The sequence below is a fragment of the Callithrix jacchus genome, chromosome 8, assembly GCF_049354715.1.
Source record: "Callithrix jacchus isolate 240 chromosome 8, calJac240_pri, whole genome shotgun sequence".
NCBI lineage: Eukaryota > Metazoa > Chordata > Mammalia > Primates > Cebidae > Callithrix > Callithrix jacchus.
Window position 1 is genome coordinate 26,946,359 of NC_133509.1, and position 22,280 is coordinate 26,968,638.

The following is a 22,280-nucleotide window of genomic DNA, read 5'->3' on the forward strand; positions in this document are numbered from 1 at the left end:
ACTTACACCATCGTCCCTTCTGGCCCTCAGGCCTTCAGTCTCCAACAGCAACTATACTGTCAACTCTCCTGGGTCTCCAGCTTGCTGCCTGTAGATCTTGGGGCTTCTCAACTTCCATCGTCACATAAGCCAATTCCTTCTAATAAATCTCTTTCTCTAGCATCTATAAATCTCCTATTGGTTCTTTTTCTCTGGAGAATTCTAATACAATAAGGCCATGGATCATCCAAGAAAGAAAGTAGGGGTGAAGCAGGGAGCCCCATCCTAGCAGCTAGATCCTAGGGCCCTCCCAGAGTCTTCACTGAGGAAGTCCCAAGTCCTACCGAGAATCTCAAATAAAAATGGCAACAGAGCCCAGAAATGCCTTCTAGATCCATAGAAGAAGGGGTGTGGCTGGGTGACTTTTCACACCTGCCTGAGCTCTTTCCCCAGCAAGAAGACCCAAAATCTATCCCCTGTGTCCCCTACCCCAGCCCCTGGGAAGCCTGGCTTTGCAGCTGTGGTTGAAGTAGGCACCTACCCCCACTCCCCATCACCCCTGTAGCCCCCTAAAAAACACATCTTTGTTGGCTCAATTTGCTGGCAGAAAGTTCAGAGGGGCACAAATGACCATTCCTCTCTGCAAAGAAAACCTGGGCTTATTATTAGAAGCCCAGGTTGAGGTGGGGAGGGAAGTCAGGTGGGACACTGTGGCCTGTGGTGAGCCTGTCCAAGCTCTCCATTTCTCAGAGAAGGTCACCTATCTGCTGAGAAGCATCTGGGTCTCATTCCTCCAAGTCCACTGGAGGGTACAAAAGAGGGAGTCAGAGGCGTGTCCTGGTGGAGCGGGAAGAAAGGCAGAAGGCCTTTCTGACAGCTATGGAATACACTTAGCCAAGGCCCACTAGGCCCAGCATGAAGCAAAGAATGTGTAGTTTGCATAGACGGTTTTGTGATACTGCTTCTCAACAGCCCCAGCGGTGTGGGAACTGGCAACAGCACACTTCTTGCCTCATCAGCTGCCTGAGATGGAAAACTCAGTGGATAGAGGACCCCGATTCTGATGAATGAGGCATGTGGTCCCAATGCTGGAGCTCCTCTGGCAGGTTCTAAAAGCACAATACTGAGCAGCGGTGCCCTGCTGGACAGTACTGGCGGGGACTCTGGGCACTACTCACAGATCCACACCTGATCCTATTGGGTCGAGTCGGGCTGGGCTTTGGTCTGCACTGCAGCGTCTGTTTTCTTTGAGTTCACATCAGGAATGTGGTGACTCCCCAGATACCATCTCAGGCTTAAGCTAGCACATCCTATTTCTTTTCTTCTATGATATCCAAATTGGACTGACCTCACTTAAAATACACTGTCCCATTTTGTCATCCTATCTCACCTTGGAGAAACTGGAGACTGATAGCAAGATCAATTCTGCTGAAATTGTTGCACAGAGCAAACCTGCGCCCATTTTTAAGTGGCATGGGAGAGGCCCCCAGAGATAGTAAAGCCCAGTCTCTGTCTTCACAGTGCTGACACAGCATGTCTCTGTGTATAAATGCATGATATAGATGTATAAATGTTGCTATTGCCATGTGTTGAAGGCCAATATAACTGGTGGACAGGGTGGGAGAGAGACAACAAAAGTCTTTTTGGTGATTACTAAAGCAAAACAGATATAAACAAATACATGGTTCTTCTTTCACTGCTTTGTTTCCTATTTCTGCACCAATGCCTTGACAGTACACAGAACTAGAAAGAGAAAATGGGAAAGATAAACTGTGTTTAAGAAGTGCAGTCTAATGCTTGAACTCTAACTTTAAAAGGTTAAGGTTTTTCCGCTTTGTCATTTTGTGAGAATCCCTAGTCTGAAAATATGAAAGAATGTTTCTTGAACTTGGTGTACCTTAGAAACAGCGGTGGAGACTATAGGAGCTACATACTGGTCTCCAACCCAAGGAGATGTACTTGGTGTGGGCCCCAGAGTCTGCCTTTTTATACTATAAGCACCACAGACAATTTTAGTAAATGAGGGCTGTAGATCAGACTTTAAAAACAGTGTTCTGTCACACTGCATCAAAACTAAAAATCCATTTAAGACCCTTGAGTCAAAGAGTATGTCATTCCATCAACATTGACATAAAACCTTTAAAATGCTTTTTGGAAAAGTTCTTTTGGAGACAAGGGGGAAAGTGTAAGATTTTATATTCAAACTCAGTATCAGTCTGGCCATAGTGAAACACTACCCTGAACAGAACCCAACAGCACTTGATTCCAGGCTGATGTCCACAGAAGCATTTAGACTCACCCTGGGCCAAAGGGAATCAGCTGCCCCAGGAGGAAGAGCCCACCAAAGTTCTGCTCAGCTTTATCACTGGAAAGTAATTGGGCTTCAAATAAATGTCAGGGGCAGGCAGGCTGCAGTGACCAGAGCACTCCTTGGGCAAAACCTGATGTTGCTTAGGTCTGGAAGACGCTGGACTTGAGGTCACAGCCAGTATGAGAGCAGCAGCTGCAGCAGCTATGGGAATGATGCATCACCCCTCCCCATACTCCAGGCAGTGTAGCCTACAGAGAGATTCCTTTTGCATGGGGAAAATAGAGGAAGTAAGCCAGAGCCTTTACCTGGGAACCCACAGAACAATCACTGATCTTCCCCCAAGTCCAAGAGTGCTGGGGACCTGGGCATCTGTAAACACTGCAGTGTACCTGGGCCTAGGTGCCCTCTAGAACAAAAATGGCTCTAGTGACCACTGGCATAGGGAACTGGTCAGCCCACTTTGAATCCCTGGAAGGCCCTTTGAAGGACAGGTACAAACAAGACCTGACTGCAAAGGCTGGAATAAATACCTTATCCTTCAATGCCCAGACATTGACAAATATCAACAGTATCAAGAACACTGAAGTCAATATGACCCAGCAAATAGACCAGATGAGCCACCACTGACCAACCCTGGGGTGATGGAAACACATAACTTCTCAGGTAACTTAGAGTAACTATTTTGAGAAAGCTCAATGAACTTCAAGAAAAGAGAAACAATTCAAACTTATATCAGAAAAATTTAACAAGGATACTGACATAATAGAAAATAGCAAACAAATCCTGGAGCTGGAAAATGCCTTAGTGAGTCTCAGGAGAATTGATTAAGCAGAAGAATTAATGAGCATGAAAACAAACTATTTCAAATACAATCAGAGGAGAAAAAAGAAAAGAATAATGAGAAGGAACACAGAATGCTTAAGAGATCTAGAAGAGGGCTTCAAAAGAGAAAATCGAAGATTCACTGGCCTTAAATAGGGGGTTGAGAAGGAGCACAGAGGAGAAAGCTTCTTCAAAAAAATAATAACAGAAAACTTTCTAAACCTAAAGAAAGATCTAATATTCAGGCACATTGTGGAAGACAGTGTGGCGACGCCTCAAGGATCTAGAAATAGAAATACCATTTGACCCAGCAATCCCATGATTGGGTACATACCCACATGATTATAAAACATTGAAATATGTATTTGAGACGGAGTTTCACTCTTGTTACACAGGTTGGAGTGCAATGGCGTGATCTCCACTCACCGCAACCTCTGCCTACTGGGTTCAGGCAATTCTCCTGCCTCAGCCTCCTGAGTAGCTGGGATTACAGGCACGCGCCACCATGCCCAGGTAATTTTTTTGTATTTTTAGTAGAGCTGGGGTTTCACCATGTTGACCAGGATTGTCTCGATCTGTTGACCTCATGATCCACCCACCTCGGCCTCACAAAGTGCTGGGATTACAGGCTTGAGCCACTGTGCCTGGCCAAAACATTGTATTATAAAGACACATGCACACCTATGTTTGCTGCAGCACTGCTTACAATAGCAAAGACTTGGAACCAAACCAAATGCCCACCAAAGATACACTGGATACAGAAAATGTGGCACATATACACCATGGAATACTATGCAGCCATCAAAAAACGACGAGTTCATGTCCTTTAAAGGAACATGGATGAAACTGGAAACCATCATTCTGACACAGGAACAGAAAAGGAAACACCGCCATGTTCTCACTCATAAGTGGGTGTTGAACAATGAGAACACACGGACACAGAGAGGAAAACATCACACACTGGGGCCTGTCAGGCAGTGGGGGAGCTAGAGGAGGGATAGCAGGGGGTGGGGAGATTGGGGAGGGATAGCATTAGGAGAAATACCTAATGTAGGTGACGTGGGACAGGGGGGAGGCAGCAAACCAAAATAACATGCTTATACCTGTGTAACAATCTTGCAAGATCTGTACATGTAACCCAGAACTTAAAGTAAAATAAATAAAGGAAACAAAACAAAACAAAAAAAAAAAAACGGAAACAAAAGAAACAAACCACCCTGGAACGTGGCTTGTTCCCAGTAATTTGAAACATTTAAAGAATGGTTAAATGAGCACTTGACACTTACACTACAAACAGGAATAAGACAGCCTGAGTTACACATCATTGCTTTGAGAAGATAAATTTTAATGTCAATTTTCAATCTTTAAAATCTTTAATTTTATTTTGAAAAAAAAATCGTCAATCTTAAAATGATCATGGCAAAGAAAAGAAAGGATTACAGTCCTTTTGCTTTTTCAAATAACAAACATGAAAATGAATTCTTATGAACGTCAACAGTCAATGTAGTGTGGTATATTAAGAATTGACTTTCATATAATGGCTAAGTTTAGAGAGATTACATTTCATGAGAAAATATTTCGTGCATTTTAATGGATTTTCTATTCTGTTCTGAAAAACGGTTGTGTCTTTTAGTGTATTCTCTAAAGGAATCTGCCTATTCCCTTCTCTTCTGAAATAGTTTAAAAGACTCAAAGAAAATGACCTGGGCTTTGCACATCCTTAGTCTGATAGACATTTATCTGGCTGCTCACTTGAATAGATATTAGCAGCTAATTAAATAAACTACCTCTCTCGTCAGCCAGAAATTAACAAAGGCTTAAAAATTAGCAAACAAAGGCTCTGTTTTGCTGTGGCCTTATGCACTGACAGTCTTATCTTAAAGAAAAAAATTTTCATTGTATAGATTAAAATTAACTTTGGCAAAAATTGAAATGCAGGCAGGGAATTTTTTTGGTTCAACAACAGAAACCAGCAAAAGCAAAGATACAGTAAAAATATAAAATTTCCAGTGTAGAGATGCAAATACAATAATTGACACAGCCAGGGATGATTAATGAATAATAAAATGTTGAGGGATGATCATTTGAATACAGGATATTAATACTTTTAAAAACCATTTTTCCAATTACTTCCATATATATATATATATATATATATATATATATATATATATATCTGTATAAATAAGGTATCTCTGAATATATATATCCGTATAATTAAGGTGTCTCTGAATATATATATCCGCATAAATAAGGTGTCTCTGAAAGGTACAGATCTGGCATCACGATCATGGTGATAGACAAATGGTGGAACAGTGCTGGTATCACGATCATGGTGGTAGACACATGGAACCTTCTCTACCTGCAGATGGGTGATGTAGCAATGACACTGCAGTGTTCCCGGAAAAACACTTAGGCTGAATTTAAGCATGAGGACATTTTCAGACAACTTCAGAGTACAGACCATTGAGCCGGAGAGCTGACCTATCCTCTACAAACAAGCCCATTTCCCCACCATCAATGACAACAACAAAAAGGTGAGGAGACACTTTGGGTTCAAAAGAACTAAAGAAATGTAGCTACATTCTCTTTTTACTCTTTTTCAACCCAAAGCATCTCTTCTCCTTTCAGTTGTGTGATTTGTGGTGACCTGGGCTGTCTGAAGGAGACAGGTCAGTTGTGCCGCTCACTGTTCTACATTGGAAGTTGTCTGGAGATTACCTCAGGCTAAGCATTTTCAGCAAGAACATGGCATTGCTCACACTCTGCACCGGCAGAGTCCCATGTGACACGTTGTCTTAGTGTGGGAATATGACCCCTACCTGGGAGATCAGGTGGAGTCCTATCACCGTCAGAGTAAGAAATCTACTGTCCATGTCCAAAGTCAAGCGAACATGCTCTTCTGCATATAAAAAATGGCATATGTGTAAGCCTGGCATGTGTAATAAAACTCAAGATGAGCTGTATATGTTGAATACAATATATCCAGTGAGTACCAGAAGACTTCAGGCTCTTCTGCTTCCACCAGCTCCATGCTGAGCCTAAAAAAGGAGGAAAAACCGAAGAATAAGTCAGGGAAAATAAGACACCGAAGAGCTGCAACTAGATTTCATGGGTAGCACAAGTAAATGGTTGATAAAGAAAACACATAGATCCACTAATGACATAACAAACTATTGCCTTATGCTGGGATGGACAAGAGTACGGTAGAAAAGAATGAAAGAGAAAGAAAGAGAGAGAGAGAGAGAGAGAGAGAGAAAGAGAGAGAAAGTAAGCTCAGTGAACCGTCCAGGTGACACACTGATGAGGGAGTAAAAGGACATTCTGAGTCAGTACCCTCAGGACACACAGCGTACACTGATCATAAAAACAAGTATGGTCAACCTACAGCAGTTAGAAAATGGGAAGGGGAGGAAGAAACGGAAGCCTAAGTATCTACTGCAATGAAAACCAACAGCGACATTTGGAGGAATACTTCAGGCTTCAATGAAAAGATAGTATCGATATTGTCAGCCCACTCTGTTTTACCTGGACCTGGCGTCTCCAGGTGTCAACACAAAATTAGCTGTTCACTGTTGCTCAAAGTTACCTGGGGCACAGTGGGCCTTGGTCTTCTTCCTCTTCTTGGTCCTTTTTAATCTCTGCAATAAATTCAGATAGGAACAAAGTTAGCCATTGCACTACACCCATAACAGTTCACTGTCTAATCCCTGCACAGGGACCTCAGACTCCTCAGCTTGACAACAGGATAACATGAGAGAGAGACTTCAGGAGGTCTCAAGTACAATCATGATAGATTCCTTGGTTTGTATCTCAGAACCAATGGTGAAACGTCCCTATTCTGGTAGGAACGTTTATCCCAAGTTTGTACAAACAGTTATGCCAAGATTGTACAAGCAGGAAAGAACCTCACAGACATGCTTGGAAAACAAAACTCATGAGGAACTTGGTAGCCAGCAAGAGACATTTAATTCAGATTCACAGACAACTCGTGGGCATGTGCTGCATAGCTTGGTGTGAGTTTGCAACACCCACCTTGGGTTTCAATGTCCTGACAGTTGGTCCAGGGTGCCATGAGCATAAACTGAGACTAGAGAGAGAGCAAAGCTCACTGACCCTCCCCATGCCTGTGCTTCAGACTGGAATCCAGAGTGACTGAAATCTGCACTGATGGATAGGCTCAGCCCACAGTGATGACAACTCTCAGCGCAGCCAGGGGAGCAATGCACAAAGACTATGGGGTCTATCTGGGACACAAAGTGGAGCTTTACCACTTTCAAAACAGAGTACTCACTATCTACATCATGAGCCAAGTTGACCTGCTGTTCCTCTAATGAGTGCAAGTTGGTCCTGTTAGGCTCATTGAAGGCAAATGTGCCAGGAGGAATTGAGAGAGTCGAATCATCTTCATCCCAGGACTCCTCGGGGGCTTCCTCCTCCACAGACTCCTGCAGATTCCTGATGAGCCATGCAGGACAGGAATGACAGAAGATTAAACCAACACGGATTAGACAACAAAGTCTCCCAGCTGATCTGATAGAAGTCAGAATGGAGTGGTCACAGAAAGCAAAGGCATTTCTCCTTCAAAAGAAAAAAAAAACTATCCCTTCTAAATGCAGGGAGGAGGGTGACTACCCTGGGGACAGAGCACAAATGAGCAGCATGTGCTCAGTGCATGTGCCACAGATGAGCCACTGCAGGCCACCCAGACTCTCCCTGTAAACTCTCATCATGACTTGCAGCACGAGAACTAACATGGGGCTTCAACCACCTCGCGTAAGTTGTGTTGAATTTTACATGTGGCATTCAAGTGGACACAGCTCTTGAGGCACTTCAGACACCTAGATCTGGTGTATTAAGGGCCTACTTTTTCCAGTATTTTGATATAATATGTCTATGTTGTGAATTTCTTCTCTTCACAAATCCTAGCAAACACACTCACAACAAATGGGCAGAAAGCAGATATGTGTCTCTCCCTGGGTTTAAACACAGTGGGGAGAACAGGCGAAACCAGAAAATCCCTGTTTGCTGAGTTCACCTGGCTCATCTGATTGCAGGTTCCCATCTTGGAAGGAGTCAGAAATTAAAATCTATACACGTGCCACAAATCACCCACAACATTGTCCTCTCTGCAACACAGCATGGCTGCCATGGGAACCAGAGAGAAAGACAGCAGCTGGTATTCCTTACACTGGGCACAAAGGAGCCGAGAAGAAAAAAGACTCAGTTATCCCTGTATAATTCAGACATGGCACTCAGCACATACAAAGAACCACAACAGCTGCCACACCCTGTGTCTAAGTTGGGTTGAATTGAACATATTGTGGACAAGGGAAGGCAGGTTTTGGACCATGGGAGATGCCAGAAAGGGTGTGCTTCTAGACCTTTTCCATACTTTACCACCCATTACTTGCTCCTACTTCTTCAGTGTTACCTGGAGGCACGTGATTCCTGGATGTTCTCAGCCTCCGTGACATGAACATCTTCATCCTCATCTTTGTCGTTTTCTGCAAGTACAGATGTGTTCGTTCAGTTATTTCCCATTTCACACTCTGCAGGGACAGTCAGCCCAATGTGCACAGGGACATGAACATCTTTGTATGGGTCTCTGTTCTACTGAAAGCTCTCATGTTTTCTCTCTAACAAAATGCCCTGGCATGCTTTCCTGATCCACCAGGCAATGCATTTTGGATCAGGAGGCTCACCGTCAAGATGAGGCCAAATGTTGAAAAGACATTCTGCTCCCACATCACTGGAGGCTTTTGCAGCCTCTCTCTGGACTTTGGAAGCTGTCTCCACCATCGTGACACAGATCTGATTCCCAGGGACAGGCTTGGCGTCCCGTCACATCTCATATTTACAACCTATTTCTTTCTCTTAGGAGAGGATAAACAAACTTGTCCCACAATCCTCTGCACATCAGGTGACTTCACAGGCCCGCCAAGTGGCTTCTGCTATGTTATTCAGGGACATTCTCTCCATGGGGAATGCTCCAATCTGAACCACTTCCTACCACCAAATGCCCACACATCAAGTGCTTTCTCCAACACCACACAACGTGGGGCTTTATCTCATTGTGATAAGCGGTCATAAGTGCTCACACATTTGAATGCTTCAGACACTGCAAGATGTCTGCCTTGGCAGATGGAGAGAGAGAAATTTACCTGCCTTTGCAGATGGAGACAGAGAAAGTCAGGAAGAAGAAATCAATTGCTCCCTGACAGTTCCTAAGAACACTGCTGAAGATACAGCTTGGGGACCTTCATTCTTAGTCCAGAGCTCTTTCCTCTCCAACAACTTCCCTCCTGCCACAGCTTCCTTCCTGTCCTTTACAACTGAACAGATGCTGCCTCCTGTTCCAAAGACCACAATCCATCACGGAAGGAGAGACATTTGCAATACGGTGACCTCCAACTCCATGGGTTTCCCATCTGTGTTCTCATTCAGAAAGTCCTAGTCATGTCATGGCCACATATGTTTCGTGGAATAAAACACCATTGATAAAACCATCATTGTGGAATTAAGGAGGTCTGGAGCCTCTCATAAGGCCATAAAACAAATATGCACAGACTAATAAAGTTTCCCTTATGCTAGACACAGTAGAATGAAGAACTAACAGACAGTGTTGGCCCAGTGTGGTGGCTCACGCCTATAATCCCAGCACTTCGGGAGGCCAAGGCGGGTGGATCACGAGGTCAAGAGATCGAGACCATCCTGGTCAACAAGGTGAAACCCCGTCTCTACTAAAAATACAAAAATTAGCTGGGCATGGTGGTGCGCACCTGTAGTCCCAGCTGTTCAGGAGGCTGAGGCAGGAGAATTGCTTGAACCCAGAAGGCGGAGGTTGCGGTGAGCCGAGATCGCGCCATTGCACTCCAGTCTGGGTAACAACAGCAAAACTCCATCTCAAAATAAGAAAAACTAATAGACTGTTTACTCTGTGCCAACAACTGTCCTGGGAGAGTTACAATAAATAGGCCATCTAATTCAGTGCAGCAATTGACAGAGGTAGGCATTATTATAGTATCCTACGAACAGATGACAAAACTGAGTAACAAACAAAAGAAGCAACTTGGATGGAGCTCAGGAGACTGGCCCAGGGTCCCTCCTCTATGCACTGCTGCCTTCACAGAGTCGTGGGTGCCGTCGTTCTTCCTCTTTACCAACGAGAGCCTCTGCAAAGAGAGCAGGACGTCCCTCTGACCAGAGTAATCTCTGCTCTTGATGATGCCACTTACAGATACCACAGGGCATGTAAGGAGCAGAGTCCTCTTTAAGCTCCCTGTAGTGGGTATAGTGTTCTACCATCGCATGTCCCCCAGAACAGAACTTTCCCTACTGAGCCTCAGCAGAAACCGGAACCGAATGAAGTTCAGCAGCCTCAGACATTTAGAACAACAGACTAGATGCTACTTCTCTGCGGGATCTTAGGTGGTACAGAGAGGATTCCTGTGAACATGATTTAGCCTCTTCCTGAGAAAAATGGGTGGTTCTGTGCCTGTGTCAGAAATCAACAGCTGAGACTTTACCCTCAGTCCCACACCCGCCTTACTGCAGATGTGGAAAAGTTGCTACATAACTTTGGCCTCTCGTCCACCTTTAACAAAATGTTAAAATACCCATTTATATTTTCCTAGATGTATGGTAAAAATGAAATTAATTCTGATGAACAGAGCCTTTGGTTTTTCAGAGAAAACATAAAACATCGTTCAGAACTTCGGTGATGGTTAACCTATGAAACTTACTCTCCATCTTCAGCCTGCAGCCTGGGTAGTCTTGACTCATAAGAAGTTTATTTTTGCTGTCTCTGTATTTCTGTTCCTCCTCGTGACGTCTCCGATCTTCTGTAAACAAATCCAGAAGAGCAGGTCACATTAAGCAAATCGCACTTCACACAAAACTAAATCAGTGTCTAGTCATAGAACAAGAATGAAAAATGTTCTCCGTTTCAGGATGTGATATTCTGAAGGGAATTTCTACTGGTCCCTAGATTAGGTCACCCTAGAAGTAGATGAGCCTGATTTTGAGATCCATGGGACAAAATCTCCCTTATCTGCTAGATCTTAATCACTTATCCTCTCACCTAAGTCAGCAGAAACAAAACTTTGTCCCGGAGAGCGGACTCAAGATGGCGCTGTGAGAACCCAGGATTGGAGTTCTCTTTGAGTCCGTGGAGAGGTGAGTCAGAGCTGCATTTCCAGACTGATCTTTGTTGCCCACGGAACAGGGAGATTCCCAAGTATAGGGGAGACACTGGACGCCTGGCAGTGCCTCTGCCTGGTGAAGCCAGCAGCCGGGGTGGTGGCGGCCGGCCTTGCCCATCACTCCCCACAGGGCGTGCTTGTCCGGGTGCCCTGTTGAGCTGGCAATCTAAGACTTGAGAGGGCTGGACTTGAGACTGAGCGAGAGTTGGACAGTGGGTCCCCCAGGGGATTGCAGGGACAGAGCATTTGGGCTAGCCCAGTGGGACGAACAAGACCGTGATTTCAAGCGATCCCCATGTAGTCGGTCTGAGACGCTCTGTGGGGGAGGGGTGTCCACCACTACCGAGGCAACCCGCCCCAACTGAGATACACGCCCACTGCTGAGGCAGCCAGCCATTGCCGAGGCAACCCGTCCCTACTGAGATACACGCCCACTGCTGACGCAGCCTTCCGTTGCCGAGGCAACCCGCTACAACAGAGAGACTCTGCCTCAGGGCGTGGCGGAGATCACAGCAGAACAGCAGAGCCTGCCCTAACAGGGCGAGCCTCACAACAGCAGGGCGGAGCCTCGGCAGGCAAACAGTGGCTAGTCTGCCTCCTACCTGGGCAGGACACCTCAACGAACATCCAAAAATAAAGCCCGAACCCCCCAACACAGAGCATATGAGAAAAAAAGGGTTTCTTTAATGAGCTCTGTTGCAGCAGAATCAAACATAGCAGCCTAACAGCCCTGAACGAACAACAGAGTTCACAGCTCAGCAATTGAGCTCCTATAAAGTACAGACTGTCTCCTCAAGCAGCTCCCTGACCCCTCTATATCCAAAAGACTGACATTTGGCAGGCATCATTCTGGGACAAAGATAGCAGAAAAAGAAACTGGTAGCATCCCTCACTGTGCCACAGCTGCTAGAGGTGCACCCCAGACAAGCAGGGCCTGGAGTGGACCTCAGCAGTCATACAGCAAAGGGGCTAGACTGGTAGAAGGAAAACCAAGTAACAGAAATACTTCATCATCAACAATCTGGGTGTCCACTCAGAGACCCAATCTAAAGGTCAGCAACTACGCAGACAACAAGCGAATAAATCCACAAAGATGGGAAGAAACCAGCGAAAAAAGGAGGAAAACACCCGAAACCAGAACACTTCGCCTCCTAGAAAGGACCAAAACTCCTCACCAGCAAGGAAACAAAGCTGGATGGAGTATAACCGTGATGAAATGATGGAATTAGACTTCAGAAGGTGGATAGTGAGAAACTTTTGTGAGCTAAAAGAACATGTATTAAATCAATGCAAAGAAACTAAGAAACTGGAAAAAAGATAGGAGGAAATGATAACAAGAATGGATAACTCAGAGAGGAATATGAATGAATTAAAAAAGATGAAAAACGCAATACGAGAACTTCGCAAAGCATACACAAGTTTCAATAGCCGAATTGACCAAGCAGAAGAAAGAATATCTGAAGTCGAAGACCAGCTCAATGAAATAGAACAAGAAACCAAGATTAGAGAAAAAAGCGCAAAAAGGAATGAACAAAGTCTCCAAGAAATGTGGGACTATGTGAAAAGACCTAACCTACGTTTGATAGGTGTACAAGAAGAGGAAGAAGAGAATGAATCCAAGCTGGAAAATATGATTCAGGACATCATCCAGGAAAATTTCCCCCACCTAGCAAGACAGGCCAACACTCAAATAAAAGAAATACAGAGAACACCACAAAGATATTCCGCAAGAAGAGCAACCCCAAGGCACATAATCGTCAGATTCAACAAGGTTGAAATAAAGGAGAAAATACTAAAGGCAGCCAGAGAGAAAGGTCGGGTCACCCACAAAGGGAAGCCATCAGACTCACAGCAGATCTCTCGGCAGAAACACTACAAGCCAGAAGAGAGTGGGGGCCAATATTCAACATTCTTAAAGAAAAGAACTTTCCACCCAGAATTTCATATCCAGCCGAACTGAGCTTCAGAAGTGAAGGAAAAATAAAATCCTTTGCGAACAAGCAAGTACTCAGAGATTTTGTCACCACCAGGCCTGCTTTATAAGAGCTCCTAAAAGAGGCACTACACATAGAAAGGAACAACCAGTACCAGCCATTCCAAAATCACACTAAATGCTAAAAAGCATCAACATAATGAAGAATCTACAACAACTAACAGGCAAAACAGCCACTTAGCATCAAAATGGCAGTATCAAATTCACACATAACAATATTAACCCTAAATATAAATGGACTAAATGCACCAATCAAAAGACACAGACTGGCAAATTGGATAAAAATCCAAAACCCATCAGTGTGCTGTATCCAGGAAACCCATCTCACATGCAAGGATACACAAAGGCTCAAAATAAAGCAATGGAGGGAGATTTACCAAGCAAATGGAGAGCAAAAAAAAGCAGGAGTTGCAATTCTCATCTCTGATAAAATAGACTTTAAAGCAACAAAGATCAAAAGAGACAAAGAAGGCCATTACATAATGGTAAAAGGATCGATACAACAAGAAGAGCTAACAATCCTGAACATATATGGACCCAATGCAGGAGCACCCAGATACATAAGGCAAGTTCTTAATGACTTGCAAAGAGACTTAGACTCCCACACAATAATAGTGGGAGACTTTAACACTCCACTGTCAATATTAGACAGATCAACCAGACAAAAAATCAACAAGGATATCCAGGGCTTGAACTCAGACCTGGAGCAAGCAAACCTGATAGACATTTACAGAACTCTCCACCCCAAATCCACAGAATACACATTCTTCTCAGCACCACATCACACATACTCTAAAATTGACCACATAATTGGAAGTAAAGCACTGCTCAACAAATGCAAAACAACTGAAATCATAACAAACAGCCTCTCAGACCATAGTGCAATCAAGTTAGAACTCAGAATACAGAAACCGACCCAGAACCACACAGCTTCATGGAAGCTGAACCACTGGCTCTTGAATGTTGACTGGGTAAACAATGAAATGAAGACAGAAATAAAGAAGTTCTTCGAAACCAATGAGAACGAAGACACAACATGCCAGAATCTCTGGGACACATTTAAAGCAGTCTCTAGAGGAAAGTATATAGCAATAAGTGCCCATATGAGGAGAATGAAGAGATCCCAAATTGACACCCTATCGTCAAAATTGAAAGAGCTAGAGGAGCAAGATCAAAAAAACTCAAAACCCAGCAGAAAACAAGAAATAACTAAGATCAGAGCTGAACTGAAGGAGATTGAGACACGAAAAACCCTCCAAATAATCAATAAATCCAAGAGCTGGTTTTTTGAAAAGATCAACAAAATAGACAGACCACTAGCCAGATTGATTAAAAAGAAAAGAGAGAACAACCAAATAGATGCAATAAAAAATGATAAAGGGGAAATCACCACAGACTCCACAGAAATTCAAACCATCATCAGAGAATATTATAAACAACTCTATGCACATAAACTAGTAAACCTAGAAGAAATGGATACATTCCTGGACCCCTGTGTCCTCCCAAGCCTACACCAGGAGGAAGCTGAAACTATCAATAGACCAGTAACATGGGCAGAAGTCAAGGCAGCAATTAAGAGCCTACCACTCAAAAAAAGCCCAGGTCCAGACGGATTCACAGCCGAATTCTACCAGACACACAAAGAGGAGCTGGTACCATTCCTTCTAAAACTATTTCAAACAACACAAAATGAGGGAACCCTTCCCAAATCATTTTACGAGACCAACATCATTCTGATACCAAAACCCGGTAGAAACCCAACAAGAAAAGAAAACTTCAGGCCAATATCCATGATGAATATAGATGCAAATATCTTCAATAAAATATTGGCAAGCCGATTGCAACAGCAAATCAAAAAACTTATTCACCATGATCAAGTAGGATTCATCCCGGGGATGCAAGGCTGGTTCAACATACACAAGTCTATAAACGTAATTCACCACATAAACAGAACCAAAAACAAAAACCACATGATTATCTCAATTGACGCAGAGAAGGCATTTGACAAAATTCAACAGCCCTTTATGCTAAAAACCCACAATAAACTCGGTATCGATGGAACGTATCTCAAAGTAATAAAAGCTATTTATGACAAACCAACAGCCAATATCATACTGAATGGGCAAAAACTGGAAGCATTCTCTTTGAAATCTGGCACTAGACAAGGATGCCCTCTTTCACCACTCCTATTCAATATAGTACTGAAAGTTCTAGCCAGAGCAATCAGGCAAGAAAAAGAAATAAAGGGTATTCAAACAGGAAAGGTGGAAGCCAAATTGTTTCTATTTGCAGACCACATGATAGTATACCTAGTAGACGCCATCGCCTCAGCCCAAAAACTCCTGAAACTGATAAGCAACTTCAGCAAAGTCTCAGGATATAAAATCAATGTGCAAAAATCACAAGCATTCTACACCAATAACAGACTTAAAGAAAGCCAAATCAAGAACGAACTGCCATTCACAATTACTACAAAAAGAATAAAATACCTAGGAATACAACTCACAAGGAACGTAAGGGACCTCCTCCAGGAGAACTACAAACCACTGCTCAACGAAATCAGAGAGGACACAAACAGATGGAGAAACATTCCATGTTCATGGTTAGGAAGAATTAACATCGTGAAAATGGCTATACTGCCCAAAGTAATTTACAGAATCAACGCTATCCCCATCAAGCTACCATTGACTTTCTTCACAGAACTGGAAAAAAACCACCATGAACTTCATATGGAACCAAAAGACAGCCCGCATAGCCAAGTCAATTCTAAGCAAAAAGAACACAGTTGGGGGCATCACACTACCGGATTTCAAACTATACTACAAGGCTACAGTAATCAAAACAGCGTGGTACTGGTACCAAATCAGAGATATAGACCAATGGAACAAAACAGAGGCACCGGAGGCAACACAACATATCTACAACTATAAAATCCTTGCTAAACCTGACAAAAACCAGCAATGGGGAAAGGATTCCCTGTTTAACAAATGGTGTTGGGAAAACTGGCTAGCCATGTGCAGAAAGCAGAAACTGGACCCCTTCCTGACACCTTACACTAAAATTAACTCCAGATGGATTAAAAACTTAAACATAAGACCTGGCAGGATAAAAACCCTAGAAGGAAATCTAGGCAAAACTATCCAGGACATAGGAGTAGGCAAGGACTTCATGAACAAAACACCAAAAGCATTGGCAACAAAAGCCAAAATAGACAAATGGGACCTAATGAAACTCCACAGCTTCTGCACGGCAAAAGAAACAGTCACTAGAGTGGATCGGCAACCAACAGAATTGGAAAAAATTTTTGCAGTTTACCCATCTGACAAAGGGCTGATATCCAGAATTTACAAAGAAGTCAAATGGATTTACAGGAAAAAAACAAACAAGCCCATTCAAAAGTGGGCAAAGGATATGAACAGACACTTTACGAAAGAAGACATATATGAGGCCAACAATCATATGAAAAAATGCTCATCGTCACTGGTCATCAGAGAGATGCAAATCAAAACCACACTGAGATACCATCTCACGCCAGTTAGAATGGCATCATTAAAGAATCTGGAGACAACAGATGCTGGAGAGGATGTGGAGAAAAAGGAACACTTTTACACTGTTGGTGGGAGTGTAAGTTAGTTCAACCATTGTGGAAGACAGTGTGGCGATTCCTCAAGGCCTTAGAAATAGAAATTCCATTTGACCCAGCAATCCCATTACTGGGTATATATCCAAAAGACTATAAATCGTTCTACTATAAGGACACATGTACACGAATGTTCACTGCAGCACTGTTTACAATAGCAAAGACCTGGAATCAACCCAAATGCCCATTGATAATAGACTGGATTGGAAAAATGTGGCACATATACACCATGGAATATTATGCAGCAATCAGAAATGATGAGTTTGTGTCATTTGTAGGGACATGGATGAATCTGGAGAATGTCATCCTCAGCAAACTGACACAAGAACAGAAAATGAAACACCCCATATTCTCACTCATAGGCGGGTGATGAAAAATGAGAACACGTGGACACAGAAAGGGGAGTACTAAACACTGGGGTCTATTGGGGGGAAAAGGGGAGGGCCAGCGGGAGGGGCAGGAGGGGAGGGATAGCCTGGGGAGAAATGCCAAATGTGGGTGAAGGGGAGAAGCAAAGCAAAGCACACTGCCATGTGCGTACCTACGCAACTGTCTTGCATGCTCTGCTCATGTACCCCAAAACCTAAAATCCAATAAAAAATTAAAAAAAAAATTTGTCCCTAAAATCTTCAAAAATTGCCCTAACTACTTTCCAGAAGCATTGCTGTAATACTGATTTATCTTGTCATATATGATGGCCAACAAATTGTTAGAGAAATTTATAAAGGAGAATGGACCGACCGATTAATTCTAACAAGCTTTACATGAAAAAGAATCTGTGGAGCCAGCACAGTGACTCATGCCTGGAATTGGAGCAATTTAGGAGGCCCAGGAAGGGAGATCACTTGACCTCACGAAGTCAAGACCAGCCTGGACAACAATGGTGAAAACCCACCTCTACTAAAAATACAAAAACTAGCCATGTGATGGTGTCCTCTGGGGATCCCAGTTAACAGGCTGTCACGAATACAAGGGTACTCCCTGCTCTTGATGGTGACACTTACCGATACCACAGGTTGTCTAAGGAACAGAGTCCCCTTTAAGTTCCCCACAGCGGGTACTGTGTGTTATCACTGTGTTTACCCCAGTGTCACCAGAACACTGCTTTGCCTACTGGGTCTCAGCAGAAACTGGAACTGAATGGAAGGTCAGCAGTCTCAGACATTTAGAACAACAGACTAGAGGCTACTTGACTGCGGGACAACATTGCAGCAATACTGATTTATCTCATCATATGTGATGGTCAGCAAATGGTTAGAGAAATTTACAGAGGAGACTGGACCAACAGATCCATTTTTAATAAAATGCTAAGGTACCCATTCATATTTGCCTAGAAGTATGGAAAAGTTCAATAAATTCTGAAGAAGAGAGTGTTCAGTTTCTCACAGAAAAGACAGAAGATCGTTCAGCACTTTCATGATGATGGTGAACCTATAGAACTAACTTATCTTTGGTCTTCAGCCGGCAGTGCAGATAGTAGGCTGCTTGCCTCATAAGAACTTTATTTTTGCTTTCTCTGTATTTCTGTATTTCACGATCTTTTCGATCTTCTGTAAACAAATTCAGAAGAGCAGCTCACATTGAACACATCACACTTCACACAACACCAAATCAGTGTCCAGTCACAGCACAAGGACATAAAATATTCTCAGTGTATAAATGTTATATTCTGACTGGAATGTTCTATCGAGCCCTAGATTAAGTCACCTGAGAAGTAGATGAGCCTGCTTTGCAGACCCATGGGACAAAATCTCTCTCATCTAGTAGATATTAATCAAGTGTCCTCTGATCTAAGTCAGTGCAAACAATTAAAACTTTTCCCCCCAAAACCTTCAAAAATTTCCCTAACTACTCTCCAGAAGGGTTGCTGCAATACTAATTATCTCATCATATATCATGGTCAATGAATGGTTAGAGAAATTTTTATAGGAGACCAGACTGATGGATGAATTTAACAACCTTTACTGAAAAAGAATCTGTGAAGCCAGCATGGTGGCTCACACCTTGAATCCAAGCAACTTAGGAGGCCCAGGCATGCAGATCACCTGACCTCAGGAGTTGAAGACCAGCTTGGCCAATGTGGTGAAAACTTGCCTCTACATAAAACACAAAAATTGGCAAGATGTGGTGGTGCCCACCAAGGATCCCAGCTAATTGGCTGGCTGAGGCACCAATACCTCAGTACTCCCTGCTCTTGATGGTGCCACTTACAGAAAGCATAGGTTCTATTAGGAGCAGGGTCCCCTTTAAGCTCCTTACAGTGGGTACTGTCTGCTATCACCGTGTTTCCCCCAGGGTACTCAGAACACAGCTTTGCCTACTGGACCTTTATCAGAAACTGGAACTGCATGGAAGTTCAGTAGCCTCAGACATTTAGACCAGCAGACTAGATGCTACTTGTCTATAAATTCTTACACGGTACAGAGAGGATTCCTGTAAACATGGATTTAGCCTCTTGCTGAGAAAAACAGGTGGTTCTCTGCCTGGGTCAGTAATCAATAGCTATGATTTTAACCCCAGTCCCACAGTCCCACACCACCTTATTGCAGATGTGGAAATGTTGCTAAATATTTTGGCGTCTGTCTTCAATTTTAACTAAATGTTAAAAATACCCATTGCTATTTTCTACAAAAATGGGAAGGATGAAATTAATTTTGATGAAGAGAGCAGTTAGTTTCTCGAGACAAGACAGGACATCATTCATAACTTTCATGGTGGTCAACCTATAGAACTTACTGCATGTCTTCAGCCGATAGTTCAGGGAGTAGTCCACCTGACTCATAAGAAGTCTATTTTTGCTGCCTCTGATATTCGGTTTATTTTCCTGCTGGGACCAAGATTTCTCAATGCCTTCTGGAATGTTCAACTCAGCGTTTCTTCTGGAAGGAGGCCTGCCAGATGCCACCTTGCTGATGTTTTGGGCAGAACACAGAAAGCCAGGGACTGGGGAGAAGAAACCCAAACACACGATGCGTTAGAAACTGGTGACTTCCAATTGGTTTAATCGGAACTGAGGGATGGCACTGACAGCACTGCCTATTGATTTGAAGATGTTGTTTCCCCGCTTTTACTCTTCTCATCTCCACTCTTGATCTCCTTAAAGTCAACTTGTCTTAGCTATTCAGTCACCTTGAAGCCAGGACATAAACACTTCTACCTTTATCTTGCTTATGAGTTCTGCAGGATTTTATATGGTACAGAGAGGATTCCTGTAAACATGATTTAACTTCTTGCTGAGAAAAACAGGTGGTTCTGTGCCTGTGTCGGAAATCAATAGCTGGGATACTAACCCTAGTCCCACACCCGCCTTACTGCAGACGTGGAAAAGTTGCTAAATGCTTTGGCCTCTGTCTTCCATCTTTAATAAAATGTTAAAATACCCATTGCTATTCTCCTAGAAGTATGGGAAGGATGAAATAAAACTTTGAAGAAGTGAATGTATCATTTCTCCTAGACAAGACAGGGCATTGTTCATCAGTTTCGGGACAGTGAACCCAGAGAACTTACCTTCCATCTTCAGCCGGCAGCCCAGGTAGAAGGCCACTTGACTCATAAGAAGTTTATTTTTGCTGTCTCGGCCTTTCTCTTCTTCATCGTGATCTATTCGATCTCCTGTAAACAAATTCAGAAGAGCAGGTCACATTAAGCAAATCACACTTCACACAAAACCAAATCAGTGCCGGGCGTGGTGGCTCACGCCTGTAATCCCAGCACTTTGGGAGGCTGAGGCAGGTGGATCATGAGGTCAAGAGATCGAGACCATCCTGGTCAGCATGGTGAAACCACATCTCACTAAAAATACAAAAAATTAGCTGGGCATGGTGGTGCGTGCCTGTAATCCCAGCTACTCAGGAGGCTGAGGCAGGAGAATTGCCTGAACCCAGGAGGTGGAGGTTGTAGTGAGCCAAGATCGTGCCATTGCACTCCAGCCTGGGTAACAAGAGCGAAACTCCATCTCAAAAAAAAAAACAACAACCGAAATCAGTGTTAGGTCATAGAGCAAGGACGTAAAATATTCTCAGTGTAAGAATGTAATATTCTGACAGGAATGTTCTACTGTTCCCTAGATTAAGTCATCTCAGAAGTAAATGAGCCTGCTTTTCAGATCTGTGAAACAAAATCTCCCTGATCTCATCGATCTTTATCACATATCCTCTGACCTAAGACAGTGCAAATAATTAAAACTATTTTTCCACAAAGTCTTCAAAAATTGCAATAACTGCTTTCCAGGAGCATTGGGGCAATGCCAATTTATCTCAGCATATATCATGGTCAATGAATGCTTAGAGAAATTTATATAGGATACTGGACCAAGGCATGAATTCTAACAACCTTTACTTAAAAAAGAATCTGTGGAGCGAGCCCATGTCTCATACCTGGAATTCCAGCCTTTTAGGAGGCCCAGAAGGGCAGATCACTTGACCTCAAAAGTTCAAGACCAGCCTGGCCAATATGGTGAAACCCCGCCTCTACTAAAAGTACAAAAATAAGCCAGGTGCTTTGGTGCCCAACAGGAATCCCAGCTAATGGAGAGGCTGAGGCACCAGTAGCAGGGTACTCCCTGCTCTTGATGGTGCCACTTACAGATGCCACAGGTTCTATTAGGAGCAGGGTCCTCCTCGAGCTCCTCACAGGAGGTACTGTGTGCTATCACTGTGTTTCCCCCAGTGTTCCCAGAACACACCTTTGCCTACTGGGCTTCAGCAGAAACTGAAACCAAATCGAAGTTCAGTAGCCTCAGACAGGTAGACCAACAGACTAGATGCTACTTGTCTGCAGGATCTTATATGGTACAGGGAGGATTCCTGTAAACATGATTTAGCCATTTGCTGAAAAAAACAGGTGGTTCTGTGCCTCTGTCAGAGATCAGTAGCAGGGATTGTAACCCCAGTCCAACACCCATGTTACTGTAGACGTGGAAAAGTTGCTAGATACTTTGGCCTCTGCCTTCCATCTTTAACAAAATGCTAAAATAACCATTTCTATTTCCTACAAGTATGGGAAGGATGAAATTAATTTTGATGAAGAAAGAGGTTAGTTTCTCAAAACAAGATAGGACATTATTCATCAATTTAGTGGTGGTGAACCTATAGAACATACTGTAGGTCTTCAGCTGGTAGTTCAGGAAGTAGGCCACATGACTCAGAAGAAGTCTATTTTTGCTGGCTATGAAAATCGATTTGTTTTCTTCCTGCCGGGAGCAGGATATCTCAATGCCTTCTGCAACGTTCACCTCTGTGTTTTCTCTGGAAGGAGGCTTGCCTGATGCCACCATGATGACGTTTGGGGCAGAACACAGATAGCCAGGGACTGGGGAGAAGAAACCCAAAC

At 43.4% G+C, this 22,280-nt stretch overlaps 1 protein-coding gene across 1 annotated transcript in view; it reads right to left on the reverse strand.

Moving 5' to 3' along the window:
• Positions 1-4,456: 4,456 nt before the first annotated feature.
• Positions 4,457-22,280, reverse strand: part of LOC103790940 (uncharacterized) — a 38,095-nt gene continuing 20,271 nt past the window's right edge. The window contains exons 11-18 of the mRNA XM_054239541.2: positions 22,050-22,259; positions 20,457-20,561; positions 19,686-19,892; positions 10,858-10,956; positions 8,547-8,619; positions 7,407-7,570; positions 6,702-6,753; positions 4,457-6,153 (exon numbers count right to left, since the gene is read on the reverse strand). Coding sequence (XP_054095516.1) covers positions 5,997-6,153; positions 6,702-6,753; positions 7,407-7,570; positions 8,547-8,619; positions 10,858-10,956; positions 19,686-19,892; positions 20,457-20,561; positions 22,050-22,259 — 1,067 coding nt within the window. The 3' untranslated portion in view covers positions 4,457-5,996. The remainder of the gene's footprint in view (positions 6,154-6,701; positions 6,754-7,406; positions 7,571-8,546; positions 8,620-10,857; positions 10,957-19,685; positions 19,893-20,456; positions 20,562-22,049; positions 22,260-22,280) is intronic.